The 23,638-nt window shown below is 39.1% G+C and overlaps 1 protein-coding gene across 1 annotated transcript in view; it reads right to left on the bottom strand.

Moving 5' to 3' along the window:
* Positions 1 to 1,304: 1,304 nt before the first annotated feature.
* The window catches only part of Arsj (arylsulfatase family member J), a 73,704-nt gene continuing 51,370 nt past the window's right edge, over positions 1,305 to 23,638 (bottom strand). Inside the window, exon 2 of the mRNA XM_006970409.4 lies at positions 1,305 to 3,657. Coding sequence (XP_006970471.1) covers positions 2,256 to 3,657 — 1,402 coding nt within the window. The 3' untranslated portion in view covers positions 1,305 to 2,255. The remainder of the gene's footprint in view (positions 3,658 to 23,638) is intronic.

Below are 23,638 nucleotides of genomic sequence, written 5' to 3'. Positions count from 1 at the left end.
GTTTGTTTGTTTTGTTTTGGAGACAAGGTATCTCTGTGTAACAGTGTTGGATGTTCTGGAACTCACTTTGTAGACCATTGCTGGGATTAAAGGTGTGAGCCATCATGCCCAGCCAGGATTCTACACTTACAGTAGCAATTTTATAGTCTGTCAGAATCCTAGTCCAGTGTAATAAATTATAGAGAAAAATTTTATGATAAAATAAATAGGAAAAGGCTCTGTAGAAGTTTCCATCTTCTTTCATTATTAACAAGTAGTCTTTGAAAAAGTCTGCATTGAAATGATACCTTTAGGTAAGGTTCCCCACCCCTTCCTTCCAGGATGTATGTAAACCTGTCTGGCCTGTAAAATGGCCATACAGACCAGGCAGGTTTTGAACTCATGGAGATTCACCTCTGCCTCTGCCTCTTAAGTACTGGGATTAAAGGTATGCACCAATATGCCTGGACCAACCAAGTATCTTTTAAACCTATTTTTCTTCTAAACTTTAACAAAACCTTATGTTATTTATTAAGTTACAACACCATTTTATATTCCACAAAGAAAGCATGTACTGACGATGTTGCCTTAAGATCAAGATTCAGAAAATGTTATTTAGCGAAATGCAACTATCCTCTTTTTGTTGTTGTTGTTTTGAGACAAGGTTTCTCTGTGTAGCTTTGAAGCCTGTCCTCGATCTCACTGTGCAGACCAGGCTGGCCTCAAACAAATGCAACTATACTCTTTAGAAACAAAATAGTACGCCTTTAATCCCAGCACTCGGGAGGCAGAGGCAGGCGGATCTCTGTGAGTTCGAGGCCAGCCTGGGCTACCAAGTGAGATCCAGGAAAGGCGCAAAGCTACACAAGAGAAACCCTGTCTCGGAAAACCAAAAAAAAAAAAAAAAAAAAAAAAAAAAAAAAAAAAAGAAACAAAATAGTAAAATTAAGCTTTTTTTTTTTTTTTTTACTCATTTTGCCCATTTTAGGCTGTGGTTTCAGAACTAGCTAGTGGATGTCTTCTGGAGGGCCATTATAAATATTATTTACCAATAACAGAACATTGTTTTCAATGCAGTAGCCACATGAGAAAAAAAAATCTCTTCAGCTGCAAAATCTTATTTATGTCCATGTTAGCATACCATCCCTTCAAATGACTATTTGCAGAGACTTTTGCCTGTTGCCAGGAATTCTGATTTACACCTGTAATTACAAATTCAAGGCCAGCCTGGGCAGCTAAAAACACTAAAAAGACCTGTACTTGTCAAAATGAATAATAAGATTGTATCTGGAAGTGTAATAATACAATTGGAAAAGCCACACTAATGCCATAAAATAAATCACTTTAATAATTAATATACATAAATAGTTCATGGTGAAAACAATAAAGTAAAATAAACTCTGTACAACAGCAAATTTACAAAATTTTAAAAATATATTCATTGTCTTACATTCAAATAATGGTGAAAAAAATAATGGCTGTACTTTTCCCAAGTGACTTTCCTTTTATATTTTATGAACATACATAATATTACAGTAATTGATGACATTACAGTGCTTAGTCATTTTAAAGAACTGAAATTAAATTCTTACTTAGAAACTAAAAATAAAATAATTAAAATCATCTGCATAACTTTTTTGAAAAATAAATTAGTCACTTTATATTGAAATTATTGCTCTATTAAAGTGTTTGGGATGTAGTTACATTCATTTCTGGCAATGCTTGGACATTATCTACTATTCCTTTAAGCAAGATGAGATGAGGTGTAAGCTGTTCACCTGAGAGGCAGCTTTTTCTCAGAGAAGAGACAAAGACAAAACAGAATTAGTTTAAAAGTCCAAGTTGCATATGATACAGATAAAAAAAAATTTTTATTTAGAAATATCGCAATTAGGCCTTTGAGGTAACACAATCTTTGTATCAAAAGTCATTTTTAAACATGTTACCCTGTGATTTCCATCAAGTTAGTGCTCGCTTCCACTGCAGGTCACAGTCCCTATGGCAATTCAAAGCGTTCTGTTTTGTCAACCGACTCATCATTTACAGGCTAGAGAGAAATAAATACCCCCCCCCTCCCTGTGTGACCCGCAGAAGCATCGCCTTTGGCACGCTGGAGGGTAGTTTTGTCCACCTGGCAGTCAGGTGCCCGGAGCCTTTGGCAGAGAGCAAAGTGAAAACAAGCCCGAGGCGGCCGGTAGTGGTATTTCCGAGGCAATTTCTCTGAATTACCTAGAAACCCGGCGACTTTAGCTTAACCAAGTCAGAAAGCCTTGGCTTTAGCCAGCGGTCACACTTGGGTGGCATTTTGTTGAAGAGTGAGCTGTCAGCTGTTTTCTCCTCCTGGTCTTACTTTTCTTTTGCCTTTTCCCAGCCTTAGTCTTGTTTGCCTTCTTTTTCTTGTTTTCCTCTTTATACCACGGGCCCCAGACTCCTCCATTGAGACGCGGGTTGCTTCTGGGATCCTTTGGGGGGTACCTGACGGGTACTGCCGTCTTGTTGAACTGCGAGAGTCTCCGCAGCAGCTTCTTCACGATGCCAGGATACCGGCTGGATAGGTCCACCCTCTCGTATGGATCAGCCGTGATGTTGAAAAGCCAGATGCTTTTGCCAGTCGACAAGGTAATCCTCTCGTTGTGCCATCGGTTTGGGCCCAGATTGCTGAAAGCCTGAGGGGGAACCCAGTCACTGTAGCCAGGGTTCCCCGTGAGCAGCTTCCAGTGCTGCACCCGGATGGCTGACTGGATTGCAGTGTTCCAGATTCCGTAGCCGGCTGCCCAGGAGCCATTTTTCGCCTTGGTGTAAATGGGGTCGATGTTGTGCAAAATATCCACTCGGGGTGAACGAAGACCTTCACTTATGGTCTCCCAGATATCGTATCCATCTAGCTGAATGTCTTCATCAATCTGCCCTTCAGCCAGTGAAATCAGGGTCGGGTACCAATCTGTGATGTGCACAAGTTCCTTACACACCGTTCCTTTGTTTTTCAGAAGCGGGCTGTGCACAAAACCAACCGCCCGGATGCCCCCTTCCCAATATGTTCCTTTGCTGCCTCTGAGAGGCCAGTTACTTCCTCCTGCTGTGGGCTGTCCACCATTATCTGAGGAGTATATGATAATACTATTGTTATAGAAACCATACCTCTTTAGAGCTAGGGTCACATTGTGGATTGCTTCATCCAAGCAGGAGAGCATGGCTGCATACCTCCTCCTGTTTATGTTGATAATGGATCGGTAGTGTTCAAAATACCTGCCAGGGGCTTGCAGTGGGGAGTGGACAGCTTGGTAAGCGACATATAAGAATATAGGTTTCATGGGGTCATGGGAAGCTAAGATTTGTTGCACTCTCTGAGTATACATCTGTGTTGAATATATGCCATTGTCATAGTCCCAAGCAGCATTATCATTTTCATATAAGTCATAGCCACACATCCCAGGACTGTCACATTTGTAGTGTGTATAGTAATCTCCACTTCCCAGAAGTGAGCCAAAGAAGGTATCGAATCCTCTCTTGGTGGGCATGCATTCTTTCCTGTAAAATCCCAAGTGCCATTTCCCAACCATATGAGTTGAATAGCCGACCTCCTTCAGCTTCTGAGGTAGGGTAGCATTGTCTAGAGGTAGACAGTTGGGTTGGGTGGGTCTGATGATAGAATGCTGGAGTCCGGTGTGGATCTGGTACCTTCGAGGCAAGAGGAAACATCGGGTCAAGGCAGAATAAAAGGGACATTCTCCACACAGGTGATTCTAAAGTCAAATAAAGTTTCTATGAAGGTCAACTCAACCTCAAAATGGGTAGGATCATTTCAGCAGCTCTACTCTGGTTCCAAAATTTTAATTTTGCTTCACGTTAACAGTGGAAGTGCATGTTCAGTACTTTGGAAACTAAGATTTTCACCCCTTATCTCAGTCTTTGTAAAGTCCTTACAACAGAATTGATGACAATAAAGTTTAGTCTTTTAATTACATGACAGAGTGCTACAAGATAGAGAGGGAGGCACAGAACCAGAATATTATATCTCCCAGTAGCTTCTGAGAGTGTATGTTTCAAACTAACTCTTATGGTCTAGAACCCAGGCAGAATCAGGCAAAAGTCTCCGGGCAGCCCATGGAACTGTTTTTCACACTTCAGCCTGATCTGTGGGATCTCTGACAAAGGAAGTGGCTTTGGCTGTGGAACAAACCTCAGTGTTTGTAGCCAGAGCTGGAGACAGTTCTTCCGGTTCCCCAGGAAGTAAGTGCTCTCCTGTTTGCCAGTGTCTCTCTGTCCCCATCCATAAATCACTTTGAGTGAAATCTAACAGAGCAAGGGAAACTTTCTGTACTTTATTAAAGTGATAAGGAGCTAGTTTCTAGCATTTTCCCAAGAGATTTCCCCTGAGAATCGGGTACTATCATGCTAAACGTGAGGCTCATGTGAATCCACTTAGACCTGTTAATTCATGATATGTTAAAAAGGAATCGACTGAAGTTATTGCATATGCTCAAAATAACTTTCAAAATAGAATGAAAACACAAAGGCTATAAAACACATTTAGGGTAAATGTGAAGGTATTCTTGGAGTCAAATAAATTGCAAAGAGGAAAACTAAGACAGAAAACCCAAACCTGGCCTGGGGAGATAGCTCAGTAGGTAAAATGATGACCTGTAGAGCCTCAGAAGCCACGTAGGAAAAGCTGAGCATGGTGACTTGTGTCTGTAACCCCTGCACTGGTGGGGACAGCAGATCCCTGGAGCTAGCTGGCCAGAAGTCTAGCTGAATCACTGAGCTCCACAAATATATACACATATAGAACTCACAGAACACACACACACACACACACACACACACACACACACACACACACACACATACACACACACACACACACACACACACACACACCAAAAAGCCTCCCAAACTGAAAACTTCTGTTCATAGTGATTTTTTTTTATAAGGGCAACATGTAATTTGTACTTTGGGTGAATAGTTTAATTCATGTTCAAATGCTTAGCAGGCAATGCAACGAAAGTGTGAATTCTTGAGTGTTAATTGTACACGAATGCTGATGAGTTAGCTGTGGTGACCACTTCTCACTCTGCAAAGCTGCATTTGCATCCACTCTTTCCTCCAGCCATCATTAGCAGTTAGCATTTCACAGCAATCACGGTCACGGGAGCTTAAAATAGATACACTCATAAAGACATTTCACAAGTGTTGCTAAACACCCAACCCAGAAGGTGCCATTCATCACTGTTCTTGGTAATTTTGGTCTAGTTTAGGATCTCTAACAATCACTCATCAGATCACTAATTTTGTACATGGACAATTGAGAAGTGACTGCCAACATAAACTTGAAAAAAAATTGAAGGGGGAGAAGTCTGTATTTGTAAAACTTTTAGCAACAATTCATGGGGATACATTATTAATTAAACAATTATCATGCATAGACCTTGTCCTTGACCTGACTACCTATTTGATTCCTCAAAAGACTTAAAAATTTAAGCCTTTGTAATTAAATTGCTTATTTCTCTCCTAGTGGTAGAGGCAAAAGGGAATGATGCTTATGAAAATATAAGAAATGTTCCGGGTGGGGGGAGGAGAGGGAAGGACAAAGCGAGGAGAGAAGAGGAGAGGGGAAGAGACAAAACCGCTTTCAGAAGATGGTGTGGTGTTGGCAGATAAATGGGAGTCCAGGCTCACTAGCGAACTAAGAGGTTTCTGCCTCTCCAGAAAGCAGAATGGTTTCCACGTTGGGAAATTTAAAGCCAATAACACAAAGCTTGCCCAACAGCTCATAGCTAGTGAGAGATTTTTCAGGTTAACTTCTCCATTGGTAGCTCTGAGCTTCAGATTGATGCAAAGAGTTTGGAGCAGAATGTGGGGCACTGGCAGGTGCTGGACTCTTGACACACCTGAGTTTGGATTATCTGTGAGATTGGGGGCAGACTTTAACCTTCTGATCTTCAGTTTTCTCATCAGAAAGATTGGGTGATGATGTATGTTGGGTGTTGTAGGCCCTAGAAAGGAACATGGAATCTAGGGTGTGGAGAGGAGTTAGTAAATGGTAGCTGTTACTGTTACCACCCGAAAGTGTAGAGTGGTGTGTTAAGACATATTTGTATAAAGTTTTATAGATTGTAGATTTTCCTTCATATGGACAATTGAACTTAATCCTCCTTAATGCAGTGATGACAAGCCATATTCTGTATCTTCATTTCATGGCTAGGAAAGCAGAGACGTAGAGAGTTGTGGTATTTTTATGAACCACCTTAACTGCCCACCAGGCTGTGATGCTGATTTTGGAGTAGTATGACTAAGTCTGTTACTCACTCAGCTTTCAAACATTTAGTTACCATGAGTACTTTCTGAAAACATCCAGGAGCAGCAGTCAAAAGTGAAAGATTTGCAAATCAGATACTGAGGCTTATATCTATCACAAAAATATTTGAGAATTTTTTGAAGCAGATAAAATAATGAGCATTTTTTTTGGCAGAACTCATTTGGGCAAAGACAAGAAGAAAGTCCTGCCTTGATAGCATCCTCTACTTTCCTTCCCACCCACACATGTGTCTTCTTCCCTTTCTAAAGCTTTGCTGTTTCCTAGGATGTCATAATCAGGATACTGCTAACAGTGGAGGCAACTTGAAGGTACAAATTCTCCTGCGCTGCGATCAGGTGGAGACAGAAGCAATGCCTGCCAACTATATGGAAGCAAGCTGCTGCTTCTCTTTGTTCCTTGTCTGATCAAAAATGTTGGTAGATTGTTTTAAGTCAGGCAAGGAAGGGATGGAATCTGAGGTGAGCTTGCTTGAGTATTTGCGGGTGAACTTGGCTTTCACTTGACAACAGCAACTATCCGGAAGACAAGCTGGATAATTTCAAAATATACCATCAAATTCTGAGTGAATGAAAAGTAGTTTCTTTCTTCCTTTGATCTCAACTCATTGAGTGATGAGCCTAAAAGACACCCTGTTCACCAAGTGATCAAAGTTAATGTGATTAATTATGTGACAAACTGGAACTGTGTGGGATGATACAGAACTGGAGGAAGCTCTGGGAAGAAAAAAGCATAGTCTCTAAGTCATTACAACCAAAGATATGGGACATGAACTTAATGCAAGATCATGTAGTTCAAAGAAGGATCCCAAAGGAGTGCTTCTGGTTTGAAAGGAATTAAGGGACGATGATGATCAGATGAAATATGTGATCCTGAAATACAGTGGGCATAATCGGGGAGCTGGAAGAGCTAAAACGAGTCTCAGGAGTAGTTGAGAAGAACTATGTTGATTTCTGAATTTGATGGATGTTTGTGTCTAATAACAAAGAAAAATCCTCATTTCTAGGAAAGACAGAGTGTGATAAAGGGGAGGTTGGCTGTAGGAAATACATAGTAAAGTATGAGGGATGGTGAATCCCCTGCTGGCAAGTGACTTTTAATTTGGTTCAAGGAAAAACATTTCTGGCTATCCCTGCATTTTTTCTACAATTATGAGATGAATTAAAGTATAATAAAATTATGCAAAAATAATTATGATAAATGAAAAATATTTCTGTTAAAATTTCAATTAGTTTAATGACTATTAATGAATCCAAGGAATTTGATCCCTTTAACTATAAATTCAATAAATAAAAAGAAAAAATGTAATAATGAAAAAGAAAAATAAGATTTAAAATGCTAATAAGAAAATACATTACATTAACACAGCATGTAAATTCTGAGAAATAATATTCCACCCTGTGGAATTTATGTTAATCAGAAAATAAAGAGAAATCTGTTCACTATTGAAGCATGTGCCTCAATTTATATAAATGCGTATTCATATATTATTATAAAACAAAACCTAAATAAAAGTTTAAGATGAGAAAAAAACTGAGAAATGGAAGGAGACACCATAAGATGGGAAGATCTCCCATGCTCATGAATCAGTAGGATTAATATTGTGAAGTTGCTATCCTGTCAGAAGCAACCTACAGATCCAATGAGTTTTCCATCAAAAATCCAACACACTTCTTCACAGAAATTGAAAAAAAAAATTCAATTTCATATGGAAATACAAAAACGCAGAATAGCTTAAACATCCTGAATAGTAAAATAACACTGGAAGTCTCACCCCCCCAGATTTCAACTTGTATTGCAGAGTTATGGTGGTAAGAACAGTGTGGTATTGTCATAAAACAGACACATTGATCAATGGAATCAAAGTCCCTGATATAAGTCATACATACTTATGGATTCCTGAGTTTTTTAATATAAAAAAGCCATAAATACACAGTGGAAAAAGACAGAATATTCATAAATGGTGCTGTCACACTGGATGGCCCAATGTAGAAGAATCCAAGTAGATGCATGTTTATCACCCTGTGCAGAACTCAACTCCAAATGTATCAAAGACCTCAACATAAGGCCAGGTACACTGGATCTGATAGAAGAGAAAGTGGGGAATAGTCTTGAGCTCATTGGCTCAGGAAAAGACTTTCTTAACAGACCATCATTAGCACAGGCACTAAGAACAACAATTAATACACGATATTCTATGCTCACTGTCATATGCAGATGTTAGCTTTTAAATCTTGGATGTGTGTGCTGCAACCTGTACAACCACAGAAGATAGGTACTGAATAAGGGAACAATGGGAAAAGAGGATCTCCCAAAGAAGGAGAAAAAGAATTTAGTGTTATGGAGAGATAAAGAGGAAACTAGGAGGATCAAATGAGGATGGTGATGGAAGAGCAGTGTAAAGGGACAAATATGGGGAAGGAGAACTAACACTAAAAGCCCTTTGAAAAACCATATGGAAACCACCTAATTTATATGCATATATGAAAATAATCTAAATGGATTCACCATATAATGAGGGAGACAATGCCCCAACTAGACATCTTATTCCACCAAGTAACACCTCCAGTGCCAAGAATGGGTTTGCATCCTGTTGAGTCATTGGCCAAAGTGGTTCCATGGACTGTCCAAACATCAGAGGCTATATTGTCAAGCCTATTGGTTGTTCTCTAGAAGCTGATGCTAAGGCCCTGTTGTTGAATACAATACTTCTTTATGTTGTCAATCACAGAGAAAGTCAAGCTGCTTACTAACAGATGCTTTACCCCTACTGACAAGTGTTCATGGTTCCGAAGGGACTCTGCATGTTACTGGAAGAGAAAGACAATCATCACTGTCTCCCAGCTACAAACTCTGTGACCTACTGCAGTGATCTATCTTGAAGATATACTGGTATAATAGTGACACAAACGTTATGAGAATAACCAACTGCCCTTTGACCGTATTTAAGGTCCAGTCCATGTGATAGAATGCATGCCTGACATTGCTAAAGTGGCTGAGAATCTGAAACTAGGTAGATCATGAAACTATTAGGGAAAACAATACTATTATTTTGATTTAAAAAAAACATAGCAATAAAATGACTCCTAATGACATTACTATTCCCATAGATCAATGCCTTTTTTAGCCTTCATCAGAGAAGCTTCTCCTTTCAGTAGATGGTGTGTGTGATTGTGTGTGTGTGTGTGTGTGTGTGATTGTGTGTATGATGTGTGTTAAAATATCATTGTGTTTGTTTTGTGTTAGTTACGATTAGTATATAAATGTAGATTCTTCATAGATTATACTTTGAATATGCATCATCTTTGTTAAAAATACAGAAAAAAGCCTCTTGAAATATAGTTGACTTTTCTTGTCAGGCTGCCATATGAAGAAGACTTGATATGACATGAGTCGACCTGGCATTGAGCCAATTTTGTTAAAGACAGTCACCATCATTTTGCTGCTAATTTAAAATAAACATGCTAAACAAGTGTTTCAGCTTGGCAGAAGAACATATATGAGGAAGTTTACAATCTTTAAAAAATGTTAATTTGTATCACTGGGTATTAGATATTATAATTCAAAGAGAATTCATTTTTATCTGAAAATATATGCTCAAATATCATGTTTTAAACTAATTGCACATTTAATGTACATTTACTAATGGAGTATAAAATGAATACTAATAGTTCTGTGAAGATTATAAAGTCCAGAAGTACAAAGTAAGCCACTCGCTCAGTGCAAATTGATTTCAATAGGAAGGAAACAGACACAGGAGATTATAGTTCATAAATCAAGTAACAGATACTCACAATGCTCAAAACATAATTAATATTGTGTATTGAAACATGTATTCATTTATCACTTGCTTTCAGGAGACTCTGCAGTCTCACAGAATAATTCTATTTATAGGCCTTAATTTCATCTTTCAGTTAATTATACCCTGGAGGGTGGTGCAGCTGGGTGGGGGCTATAACAAGAGAAAGACTAATTTTTCATCTAGTGAATGAATGGATAAATTACTCACTTAACACTCATTTTCCTACTATCTTGCAGACACAGTGCTTACTTTAGGGGCCACAAAAATAATTAAAATGATCTCTGCTCTCAAGATATTCAGTCTAGTGGATGAGACCAAAAGCAATTAGAAGACCATCCCGTTGGCAGCAGGCACCCCAGCAGACAGTCAAAGACTCCCATAAGTGTTTACAGGCAGGATTAGGGGACCACTCATCAGGGACCATGTTTAGAAATTTAGTGCAATCTTTGGAGTATCTTGGAGATGCTGACCAAAGGCAAGTATTAAAAGCATTTGAAAGAATACCATAAGGCCCTTGGTCAGGGGAACCAGAATTAAGACTGTTCATTCAAAATGAAGCATCATCCAGGTGGGGGCTGAAGGGAAGATGAAGAATGTTCCAGTAACTGGAGTAGAATGTTCAAGCTGAAAGGTATGGAAGTGTGGCCCTTCATTGATGAATCACTTAGAATGTAAAGGATTCACTCATGTCTTGATGGGACCATTGCTCCATAGAGGAAGGAAGCTGCTCAGTGACACAGACTGTATTGTAGTAGAGAGCAAACTAAGGATTTCATGTAGGTCATAGGCAGGCACAGGAGTGTTGTTCAAAAACAGAATGCGCAACAAAACCTCTGCATGAGAAAACTCACTCAGGTGGCAGTGAGGACGGATTCTAGCGAAACAAGGACAGATTCTAGTGAAACAAGACATAATTGTGGGGATTCACTCTAGTCTAAGAGATAAACCATGATGACAAACCCCGAGATTTGTTAAGTGAAGGTAAGATACAACATTTGAGTTTATAATAGACACTTGATAGGGATATGAACTCTGGGTAGGAGAGAGGGAGACACGGTGTTCAAAGAGAGTACACACTGGGTATGAGGAGGTTTCTACACTGAGTTGTGCAACTCAGGAAGAGACGCAGGTGTGAAAGGGAGGGTGGTGAATCCTGGTGTGTTGATAGAAGTACTTAGAAGAGGATATTCACCTCAGATGTAATACCAAAGCAGGGGAGATTTGAGACTCATTAGCTTGCGGGCAGTAGTTTCATTAGACCACATAAAGACAGATGGGAGACAAGAGCCAAAGTGGGATCCCAGAAAACACCCCCGTTTGGGAGAAAAGCAAGAAGTACTAGCAAAAGGCTGAGATGAAACAGCAACTCTGGGCTAGAGCAGCGGAGCAGAAATCAGGGATGGTGAGGGTTGAAAAGCATCAACAAGATGCGATGCAGACATATTTTAAGAGCAATCGGAAGAAACACAGAAGCAGGGAGGGACTCCGTGTTTTGTGAGTGAGCACGCACCTGGGAAGCTTGTGAACATGGACACTATTTCCAGAGGTGGGGATGTGAGTGCAGATGGGGAAAAGTGTATGTATCGCCAAGTGAGAGAAAAGTGGCTGAAGCAGAGTGACTATTGTATCATAAAATGTTTATGACAAAATTGTTTAGGTTCCGTGAGGGAAGGGTCTTTGTTCACTACTATATCTATACCACTTAAAACTGTATGAGGTCCATACATAATACATGTTTTTAAAAAATTGTTAAATGAATAAATATCACAGCATATTCATAAAAGAAAAATAAGTGAGACTATGTGGAACTATTAAAGATGATTCTATGGAGATAACAATTGTAGGAAAAGATACTTTATTTTTTGCTTTATAAACTGATAAACTTATATATATGAAATTTAGATGATTGCATTAAAATTAGCCTTTTCTACTCAGACTATGTAACTCTTGTTAAGGGAACAAATGAATTTAAAACTAAAAAAATAAATATGAATGACAAATAAATTAATAATCATTCATATTATCATTAATGTTGTTGCTAATAGAAGCATTGACTCTGATGAAGACCTTTAGACCAAAGAAGGATGCAGTGAGCTGAATAGACTGTACTGTTCCCTCCAACTCAGAGAACATCATCCCTTCGCTAAACAACTGAATTCAGTCAACCTTGCAAATAACATTAAAATTCCTGCCTGTGGATGATCTTTCTTGGTCATCAAATCCTGCCATTTGTCCTTGCAATTGCCTCACTGATCCCCAATTGGTTAACATCTATGACAATTATTCTTCTACATTAAATGCAGTTTTCCTTGTGGAAATGGGGCTACAAATCGAAGGCTAAGTTGGCTCATTTTTACAAACAATTTCCATCAACAGGAAGATTTGTCTCTCTCACATTCTCTTTTGTTCTTTTTTGGGGAAGGGAATTCATCCCTTTGAAACTTAGATTTTGTATTTTTGGGAACGTTCCATGTAACCCAGGCTGGTCTCCTGTACCGTCTTCCAAGTGCTAGAATTAGAGTTCCTTCACAACGCCAAGCTCTGTGTACCTACAGTTTAATAATTAAGATTTCATGTGGAATTTCTAAACTGCCACATCTACCAATGTGAATACCTTTTCATGTGATTAATGGATTCTTCATATGATAAATAATTTTCAGGTCAAATTTTGAGAAGCAGCACTGTGGGCACATTTAAAATTCTCTAATTTATGGACCCATTGTAAAGACACAAATATCCCATAAGCCAGTGTATCCATACTTCAAAGTAAAATTTATATTTTCTTCTGTTCTCAATATTACCACAGAATACTATTAAATCAGTTTAAAACTTTTTCATGTTTAGTCTCTTTATTCAAAATAGAAAATATACTTAATATTAAATGTTGAACTATGCCTGACATTAGTAACTATGCCCTAGAAACAAGCCATGTTACAGAAAATATCCCTAACAATACCTTTGTAACAGTAGTTAGAATCTCACAATAAAATATAGTCCCTGGGAAAATTTAAAATTCTTTCAACTAATTTGAAAGTATTACCTCTCTCTTTTATATGAATCAATCTATAAAGATTAACTTTTTCCTCTATAGTCACAATTGCCATACTTAAGAAACGTAAGATTTTTTGTAGTTATGCCTTTTCTCCCTTTTTGTGTAGTGTGTGTACTTGTTCACATATGTGTATGTGTGCACCTATGCATTCATACATGTGGAGGCCAGAGATTGAATCTGAGTATCTTCCTCTGTTGTTCTCCATTTTATGTTTGGAGACAGAGTCTCTCACTGAAGGTGGAGCTCATCCATTCAGACAAGCTGGTTGGGGAATTTCAAAGATCCTCCTGTCTTTGCCTGCCCCATCTGTTCCAGACCTATGATTAGAGATGGGCTACCACACCTGGCCATTAGGGATTTAATGTGGGTCTTGACAGTCCTAATTCAGGCTTTCCATGTTTGAGCAGCAAGTGCTTTTCCAAATCAGCCTTCTCCCCAAGCCTGGCAGTTATGTGATTTTGAAAAAAATTCAAGTTATGAAGAGTTTCAGATTTATGTCTACTTAGTGATTCTGTAGCTATTAACCCAACAAAAAGTTCCATTCATGAACAGAATGTTTCCTTTTAGCTGTGGTTAGGAAGTGCTTGTCAAGCAAGTGAGTGTCTTTGCTCCTGGATTAGACTGACAATATGAAAGTATCTCATTTCAAACTCATGTGGAACACATTTGTGTCTCAACTCTAAGGCATATGAAATAAATTGAAACTTAAGATGGCAGTTTCCAGAAAAACCCCTACTACTTAATTTAATAGAAACTGTATTTCTTTAGCATTCAAACATGCTGGGTACTGTAGTCCAGGTGATGGTACTGGTGGGCACAAAGCATCATGAGGATTTAGAACAAACAACTCTATAGGAAATGTTGTGATATACTAAGCCTCAAAAGCAGGAATATCTTTATGAAATGAAGCTGAGCTAATAATACAATTGTTTATTCATCATTCCAGCTGCTTTTCTTCACTTCATTTTTAGCTTATTACTTTCAAAGGATGTTTATAATTATACTGTGAAGCAGTTTCAGCTCACAATGAAGAAAAATGTTGAGTAATTCATATTAATTGCTGTAACTGGATCTCATGGCTGGCATGGCTCATATAGGTACACTAAAATAAGATATAGGCACTATTTAACAAATATTATGTTTCTTTAAAATTTGAAGTCGTAGGCTTTAATGTACTTGCGATTTTGGCCTTTTATTAGTATACTTTCTAAATTCTAACAATGACAATTATTGACTTTGTTAAATTCAAACACTGAGCCACTTTGTATTTTTAAAATTTTTGAACTTAAAATATAATCACAACATTTCACTCTCCCTTTTCCTCACTCAAATACCTCCCACTACTCCCATGGATTCCTATAAAATTCTGGACATTTTTCTTTAATCAATACTGTTTTACACACATGCGTGCACACACACACACACACACACACGTGCTCACATGGACATATGCATGTGTATGTGTGCACATAAATATATAAATACAACTTCTCAATCTGTTTAGTGTTACTTGTCTATATATGATTTCAGGGCTCACCAATTGTTATTGGATTAAGAATTAGGGATTTCATCCTTTTAGAAAACTGGGTCTACAGCACTAGACCATTTCTTAAAAGCTTAGGATTTAGGCCGGGAGGTGGTGGCTCACGCCTTTAATCCCAGTACTCGGGAGGCAGAGCAAGGCGGATCTCTGTGAGTTCGAGGCCAGCCTGGGCTACCAAGTGAGTTCCAGGAAAGGCGCAAAGCTACACAAGAGAAACCCTGTCTCGAAAAACCAAAAAAAAAAAAAAAAAAAAAAAAAAGCTTATGATTTATAATTAACATGTGATATTATGAAGCGATTCATATAGGCAGAGAAATATGGAATTAATATATAATAAAATATTGAACTTTATACGTAGCTTTAAATAAAATTAGAAAATTAGCATAGTAAAATGTATTTTTTCCCTAATATTTATCATAAATTGTTGTCCCTACACGTCCACTACAAAAGAATACTATTACTGCTTTGATTTTGTATAGCGAGTTTTCTTTTCATTTAGCTTTTTCCTTTATGTAGTTCAGGTATTTTGTTACATCTAGCTCTTAAGATTTTAAGCATATGAGATAACTTCTAGTGGTAAGAACCAAATTTAGACTCAGAAAGAAAAATGAACATACCCAGATGATCTCTGATAGATAAGTCTACTGCCTTAAACACCCTGGGAGTGAGAAACTCCCCACCCAACTTTACTCTCACAGACAGACACCTCCATCTCTGGCTGCAGGGAAAAGAGTCTCTGCCTTTTTTAAATCACAGAATGTATCAGCCAATATGGCGATGTTAAGAAAACCCTAAGATGGCCGGGCGGTGGTGGCGCACACCTTTAATCCCAGCATTCAGGAGGCAGAGACAGGCTGATCTTTGTGAGTTTGAGGCCAGCCTGGTCTAGAGAGCGAGATCCAGGAAAGGTACAAAGCTACACAGAAAAACCCTGTCTCAGAAAAACAAGAAAAAGAAAAAGAAAAAGAAAAAGAAAAAGAAAAAGAAAAAGAAAAAGAAAAGCCTAAGATGGGTTGGTGATGAGTGTAAAGCCTGTGTGGGCTACATAGCCAAAAAGAAAATATAAAAGGAAAAAGAAGGAAGGAAGGGAAGGAGGAGGGAAGAAGGGAAAGAGAGAAGAGAGAGAGAGAGAGGAAGAAAAGTTCAGAAGAGGAGCCAAAGGTGCAGGCTTGGGTCTTGTTCTCAGGTAAGCTGAAACTTTGGTCAAGTAGGCTACCCTGAACCTCGGCACCCCTTTGTAAAGTAGACAGTAATAATACCCTAAGTTCACAAGGATTTTTTTGTGAGGTGTACAATTAAATAAAATAGAACATTTAAAGCATGTTGCATTTTATAAAATTTTAGACAATGGGAGTTAATAACCATGTTCCTACATCTTTTTTTTTAATTCTTCTCTCTTGTATTACATCCCTTCCCTCCTCCTTTCTCAGTCCCTCCCCTCCATCTACTCTTCATCCTTTTCCTTCAGAAAAGGACAGTCGTCCCAGGGATATCAACCGAACATGACATATCAAGTTGCAATAAGACTAGTCACCTCCCCTAGGTCAGTCCCACACAGGCTCCCTGGTTGTCGATTCAGTCTCTGTGAGCCCCTATGAGCTCAGGTTAGTTGATTCTGTGGGTTTTCTTTTGGCGTCCTTGACCTCTCTGGCTCCTACAATCCTTCCTCCCCCAGTCTTCCTTAGGATTTCCCAACCTCTGCCTAATGTGGGTGTGGATCTCTGCATCTGCTCCTATCAGTTGCTGAATGAGGCCTCTCTGATGGTGGCTGGGCCAGGCATCGATCTATGAGTATACAGAATATCGTTTAGGCATTATTGGCTTTATTTATTTATTTATTTATTTATTTATTTATTTATTTATTTATTTATTTATTTGGCCGGTTGTGTTTGACTCTATGTTAGCTCTCTAGGCTACTCAGCCTCTCGTTCCTGCCATCCAGGCAGTGTCAGACATGGGCTCCCTGCCACGGTGTGGATCTCAGGTTGGACAGTCATGGATTGGCTGCGCCCACAATTTCCGCACCACCATTTCCTCCTTACCCATCATCCCTTAGGTCCCTGCTCTTCCCTGTTTATTGAGTGCAAATGGAGAAGCTCAAACTAGAGTGAAGCAAAGCTTGGAGCTGGCACTTAAAGCTGCTTTAGGGCAGGAGGCATGGTGCACTGCCCATTTGCCTTCCTTTTTCCTGGTAGGTTGGAATTTGCCAGCGTCACAGAGTTGCTTTGTTATTCTCTCTTTCACTGGACTGATGTGTCAGTCCCTTTAGATGTCTGTGAAGGAGTGCAAAGAGATAATCCCCACCTAGAACATGGAAAGCCATGCTTCTTGCCAATTGCTCAGATTTATTTTTACAAAACAATAAATATTCTGAAAGAAGACAGTTTGCGCAAACGAGGATAGGTGTTGACTCTATAGGAATATTTACGATATGTTGTTATAGTTACCTATAAACAAAAGCCTACTCACTTATTCTTGCCTGAGTTAGACTTTCCAGTGTTAAGATGTACATTTTGATGCATTCCGAAACCAAGGCAAATTTGTTTCTGAAATTTCTCTTTGGAGTGTTTTATTATGGTGTTTAGTGTATATAGTAGAGGAAATAAAGGTTTGGTAGATAATTTGTGCTGGGTATTGTTTTTTGTTTGTTTTTTGTCACTACAGATAGGATTTACAATATTCTACAGACACTGCATGCACGGCCCTGGGAAGACAGAGCCACTGCTGATCAGAGGAGTCTCGTGAGAGGCACCTGTGGCGTCCAGTGCAGTGGTGTCCCCTCTGTGGTGCTGCTTTGCTGTCCCTCTCCTGCACCAGCGAGAGCAATCATTCATGCACACTCTTCTTCTGGCCACCTCCCCTTAACATTCCTGGTGTCATCCCAATACCGTCCATCCCCATGAACTTTTGAGTACAGTCTTTTCTGATGTGTCTTGCTATTAGATTCCAAGACAGAGATTATCAAAAGTAGCTTAATTATAATTGATGTTAACATAAATTAAAATGCTCATAAAGGAATGAGAACTAAAATCATAAAAGCTGTATTAATGTAGTTCTTATACGTTATTCACAGCTCTGTTGGCTACTAAGGTATTAAGTGAGCTGAGCTACTAATGGTAAATTGTGCTTTTCCTGTTATTATTTACCACTATATCATTGCAGTATTCAATGTGACTGATATATGCTTATCAGTAACCCTGAAATTCCAGTCCACATCTTTTTTTCTTGGATATACTTTACTTTGAAATTAGCCTGTAAAAATTATGTTGCTGAAAACACAAATGGAAAATTCTTTTCTATTTTTCCATTTTCTCATTTTCACAAAATGAGGCAACACACATTTCTCACTGGACAATCAGTGTTAAAAGAGTTAATAATATATTAGATATACATTGGAAACACAATCTCAGTCAATTACAGGTTCAGCAGGGTAATCAGAATTATGGCAGTTTTAACACACTTTTTCTAGCCTGTTGCTTGTTGTCTGGTCTTGACTAATAGTAATATATAAGCTTCTAAAACATATTTATTTAATTGCTTATGTGTGTGTGTGTGTGTGTGTGTGTGTGTGTGTGTGTGTGTGTGAGAGAGAGAGAGAGAGAGAGAGAGAGAGAGAGAGAGAGAGAGAGAGAGAGAGAGAGATCAGAGGACATCTCTGGGAAGTCCTGTCCTACTATCTTATGGTATGCAGGGACCGAACTCACGTTGTTAGGCCAGTAAGCACCTATTGAATTGTCCTGCTGACTCAGTAAGATGGTTAAGGGAACCCCAATTTACCAACTTTAGAGGAAAAAAACCCAAAACAAACAAACAAAAATCCCCCCAAACCCCAAAACAACAACCAAAAATGATAGCCGTATTATCTGAAAACACGACATAAACCTGTCTTCCTTTTATGACTGCAGACCTCAATATGGCTGAATTTCCTGCTTAGGCTTAAACAGAAACACCAGATAGTAAAGAGAAATCCAGTTACCTTCAACTAATGTTGGGATAAAGAGCTGAAAAATGACGCATGCCACTGCTCTCCTCATCCCCCAGCCTTTGCTTTGTAGACTGTGCCAGATGCACAGTAGGTCTTATTTCCTGTATTCATGTCTATTTTGGTGGAAACCAATTAATATGTAGAACTCCCAGTCACATGTTGTTTGGGATCTCTGATGATGAGCATGCAGAGGGTCCTGAGGCTAGAGCTGGTGTTCTGAATACAATGTGATGAAAAGGTTTTGAATAGATGTGTCAAACAATGACAATGGGCTGAACATTCTTACTTAATTATAAAGCTCTCCATTTCAAGCCTAAGTGACAATATTAGGGAACAGCATTTTTCAATCATCAGGGAATGGAGTTTGGGGTGAACATTCTAAGACAGAATCCATTCTGCCTCTGTAACAGAATGAAAAACAATATTTCAAAACTGAAAAGAGCATGTGGATTTTTTTTCATAACTCATATCTACATTGAAAATCTTCTATATTTCTTCCTTTAGTTTCTAGAAGAGCTGGCCCTAGTTTTTATGTAAAGTTAAAAATAAATAAAGAGAACCATTTTTTTTTTTCCATCTGAGCTGCACTGAAGCCGAGGGATGTCTAGTTTTAGACCAGGAGATGAGGTTCCTTCCGCTGAGATCAAGGGTGCAACTGCAAAGGCAGCTAATGGGACTATGAGCCTCTAGCAATGAGCAGAAATCCCCCTGAGAGGCTGCTGGACTGAGGGCAGTTGAGACTGTAAATAGATCAAATAAAGTGGCTATGAGGTTCCAGGCAGAACCTTGGGCAAGCTTCTTCTCAGTGTATACAATGGGGAGTAAGAGTTCTTTATGATTGACTAAATATGGCATGCCTTCCACCCTAACACCCAATCCCATTTGTGATCTGCTGGAGCATGGGGGAGGGGGAGTTGGGGGGATGATGGAGCAGGGGAGCTACAGAATCTCCGTGACACAGGGCAGCAATGGAATGTCCAGGAAGCATTCCAGTGAGGACCCATCGATGATGGTGCAACAGAGACCAAGGTCTGGGAACCAGACCAATGATTCTTTTTGAATCATTTGACATGAATGCCTGCATGTGAAAATATATGGATAAAGGAGTTTACTGCGTGACTCATCATGTCATACTGCAGCTTCAGTGAAGAGATTTTTTTCCCCTTCTTTTTTCTTTTTCTTCTTTTTCTCTTAAATTTTCTTTTGCTTTATTTTGGGGTGGGGAGGGAGATGAGTGGGATGGATGGCATGATTTGAAAGACACAGAGAATAAGTGAAAGATAAATAAATAAAAAAAATTACACACCTTAATGTGAATGAAGTGTCTGTTAACTACAGTGTCCTAGTCCAGTGATTATTATTCATACTGTTAACGTAACCAAAGGAGTTTTGGTTTGTAGGCAGAGAATACCATGGTGGGTCCGCCTCATCATCTGGCTCCTTGGTTTTCCCTTTGTAAACTCACCTAAGAGGCTGAATGCCCATCCATGATGGCATGGGAGCTGTGAAGGGAAGGGCATGGCCTGAGGATCCATAGAGACTGCAGAAACCCATCACTGTGTGACATAACTGTGTTTTACAAAAAGTTGATATTTCAAAACTGCACTAGGAGTCTCACGAAGAACGAGGGGTAGAAGTTCCCCTCTTCAAGTAACAAGCCCAGGAACGTGAAAGACAGAGAGAGGGAAAGTCACAGACATGATAAGTGTCAAAATCAGTTCTTGACTGACAGGACCCATGCTCTTTCAAGTAAGGATGGGCAAGCCTTATTAATGATTTCTTTAGTGACTAAGAACTAGCTGCTTTCATAGGAGAGAGGCGTTTCCTTCTGGGTGTTGTACACAGTTCTTCATAGTCCTTTTGGATTTTAATAAAAGATGGGAGCTTGGTATCTCTTTATTTAGAGAGCTAGAAAAATTAAAACTACCATTTGACCAATAATCACAGTTATTATTGGGGACTAATAACAAAGTAATATGAAAAACTTTCATAGGAAAATCATGTTTGTATGAATCATGAATCTTAAATATCATAAAACATTCTTTAGAAAACATTTGGTAGCTACTGGGTTCAGATTGCTTAATCAATATAACACACTGATCAAGTGAAACACTCTCTAGGATTGTGTTGCACTACCCCATATATTGTGTACCCATCCAACATGTGCAGAAAAACATTTGAGTGACTAATGGTGATAAAGCTAAAGAACTAACATCGTCAGGAAAAAAATTAAATCAACAAGTGTAAGGAGCCTGGGATAAAAGGATCCCTGGCACCTTTTGGTCCCAACTTACTGAAATTAGAAGCCTTCATCAACACTTGCAAGCTGAAAGCTGAACTGAATTCTCCTAAAAGAAGAACTTTGCATACAAAGAGAAATCATCAGCTCAGGAGATGATTCCATAGGTAAACTGATAAACTGCTGCTGTCAGGTGTAGAGACCTGAATTTGGAGCTCCAGAATCCACGTAATATTGGATATGATAGCATCTGTGATCCCAGCATTCCTACCATGAAGTAGAAGGCTGAGACAGGAGACTTCCTTTAAGTATGGGCCAGCTAGTAAAGAACAAAGATAGCTCTGTTTCAAGCAAGGTGGAAGGCAAGGACTGAGGTTTTCCTCTTACCTACATGTGTGCCTTACACACACACACACACACACACACACACACACACACACACACACACACACAAACAAACACAGGACATTAAAAAAGAAAAGAGCAGTCATAAAGAGTGCAGAAACCTGTGTGTCACTCTGAAGACTGACTGAAGAAAAGAGACTCACACTTAGTACTGAAGTGTGGGTTAAATTCAAGTCCACGGGACATGGCTGGTGAGTGTTGTCTGCTGTGATTGGCTACTATGAGGAGGTCAGTCTGGCAAGAACTTTACATATGTTATCACATAGTTTAGTAAGAATGGAGCTTCACAACTTTAAATAACACTGTAGCTCAGGAAATCAACAAATGTCACACTCATATTTGATCTGGGAGAGGAGGAGTAAGCTCTAGAAAGCACTGAGCAGAAAGAAAAAAAATGCCAGTAGCAACAATACACTGGGACACTAAAGCTGGGTTTACCACATGGGAGGCATGACTATGTCAGTATTGTGTGGGGTTATTTTATGTTCAAACAAAAAGGGATACTGTTCATAATTTTCTGAAACACACACACACACACACACACACACACACACACACACACACACACACACACTTTAAATGTCCATGACTGGGAAATCAAAGTGTAGAAATAAAAATTAGACATCTTACCCAGATGTGGTGATATCTGCCTATAATCCCAGCACTTGGCCAGTGGAGACAGGAGATCAGGAGTTCAACTTCAACTTCTAGTACATAATGAGTTTAAGGCTAGCCTGGGTTACATGAGACTCTGCTCCTCCTTCCCCCAAGAAAACTGAAAGAACAGATATTAGAAGCTTACAACATTGGGTGATTTTAGGACACAACAATATTTGATGGAAAGCCCTGAGAGAGGAGTTTTGGCGTAGGGCTTTGCAGTCGCTGTGCTGAGCATCACTGATTTTGGCAGTACACAGAGGAGTGGAAAGAACAGAGCCAAAGTCAGCAGGCCATCTTGAGGAGAGAATGCCAGTATAATTCGTTTGTGTCCTTTTTTCCCCATTCTCTGTTAAATGCCCATGAAGCAGGAGAGAGGAGCATTCACAGTTACTCACCCAGAACTACAAAATTGGTTTCAATTGCCAGAGACGTAAATTTTAACCAAGAGCTCCAGACACCACCAAGCTTGTTACACAGGCTGTTACAGGAAGCATTGCTGCTGTAGCCTAAGGAAAAGCCAGAAGCTCCAGGAACAGTCTCCCAGCCTGGGTCAGCTTTGCTTCTTAGTCAGAAAGCAGATGCACTGGAGTTCTGCTTTCTCTTTCACAGATTACCTGAACAAAGGCGGCAGAGGCAGCCAGCAGTTTGTAATCCACATCTCACACAAGATTTCTTGTTTCACAGCAGACACATGCAGACAGCTTGGTGAGTGACAAGCACTGAGTGGAGCACCTTGTTCTACAGAAGTAGGGCTATACCAAGGAATTCCAGCGGCAAGGAGTGGCAGGAACAAGTCACATAACTGGCAGCATGCCTGGGCAACACACAGCTATCCAGTCTCATTTGAGGATCCATCAATGTCGCTATGAGGTAAGCATGCTATTGATGGCATCATAGAAGGTTTATAAAACCCATGAAACAGTTGCCTCTAACTCATTTCCCAAATCAACAGACTTATTAATTAAAACCTTATCCCTTTGGATGTTGGAGAAGCACCAAGTTGCTGTTTTGGGCGTGAAATTGTAAACCAGCCCGAATCAAATACTGTCATCCAATTTTAAATAGTGTTAATTGGTGAGAGTTTGTAATCAAGGAAGAAATATAATTCAGCACTTGATTTTCATATATAAAATGTAAATAGGAGAGTTACTAACAAATATTTTGATTATTCTTTTTTGATTAGCTATTGTTCTGGTTTAATTACGGCACATATGGTACAGTATTGTCCCATCTAATCTTGTTTCTGTTCTCTCCTACTTCACCTAATACATAGGCATGTTTTAGAGGTACTTGATTATGAGCAATGATGGAGTTAGCACTCATCAATCACTGTTCTATTCTCACTAGGATAATGGCAAACTTTATAGTCTTTAGATATATACTTATATCCTTATAGAACACAAGACATTATAGTATCAAATGTTTTAGGATACCATGGAACCATGTAATATCAAATTGAATTGGAAAGCTCTATCTAGTGACAGAGTTCCATCTGATTATATAAAGCAGTTTTCTTTAATCAAGTTCTCTTCCAGTGTGCTGGAATACAATCACAGAAGAATACAATTTGCTGTACACCCAAAGCTGTGGAATGAACCAAGTCAACTTGGCTAAGGCAAGCTACCCTGACATGTCATCCAACTGTATTCTAGATAGA

The sequence above is a fragment of the Peromyscus maniculatus genome, chromosome 6 (genome assembly GCF_049852395.1).
Source record: "Peromyscus maniculatus bairdii isolate BWxNUB_F1_BW_parent chromosome 6, HU_Pman_BW_mat_3.1, whole genome shotgun sequence".
NCBI lineage: Eukaryota > Metazoa > Chordata > Mammalia > Rodentia > Cricetidae > Peromyscus > Peromyscus maniculatus.
This window is presented reverse-complemented; position numbering and strand designations above follow the sequence as displayed.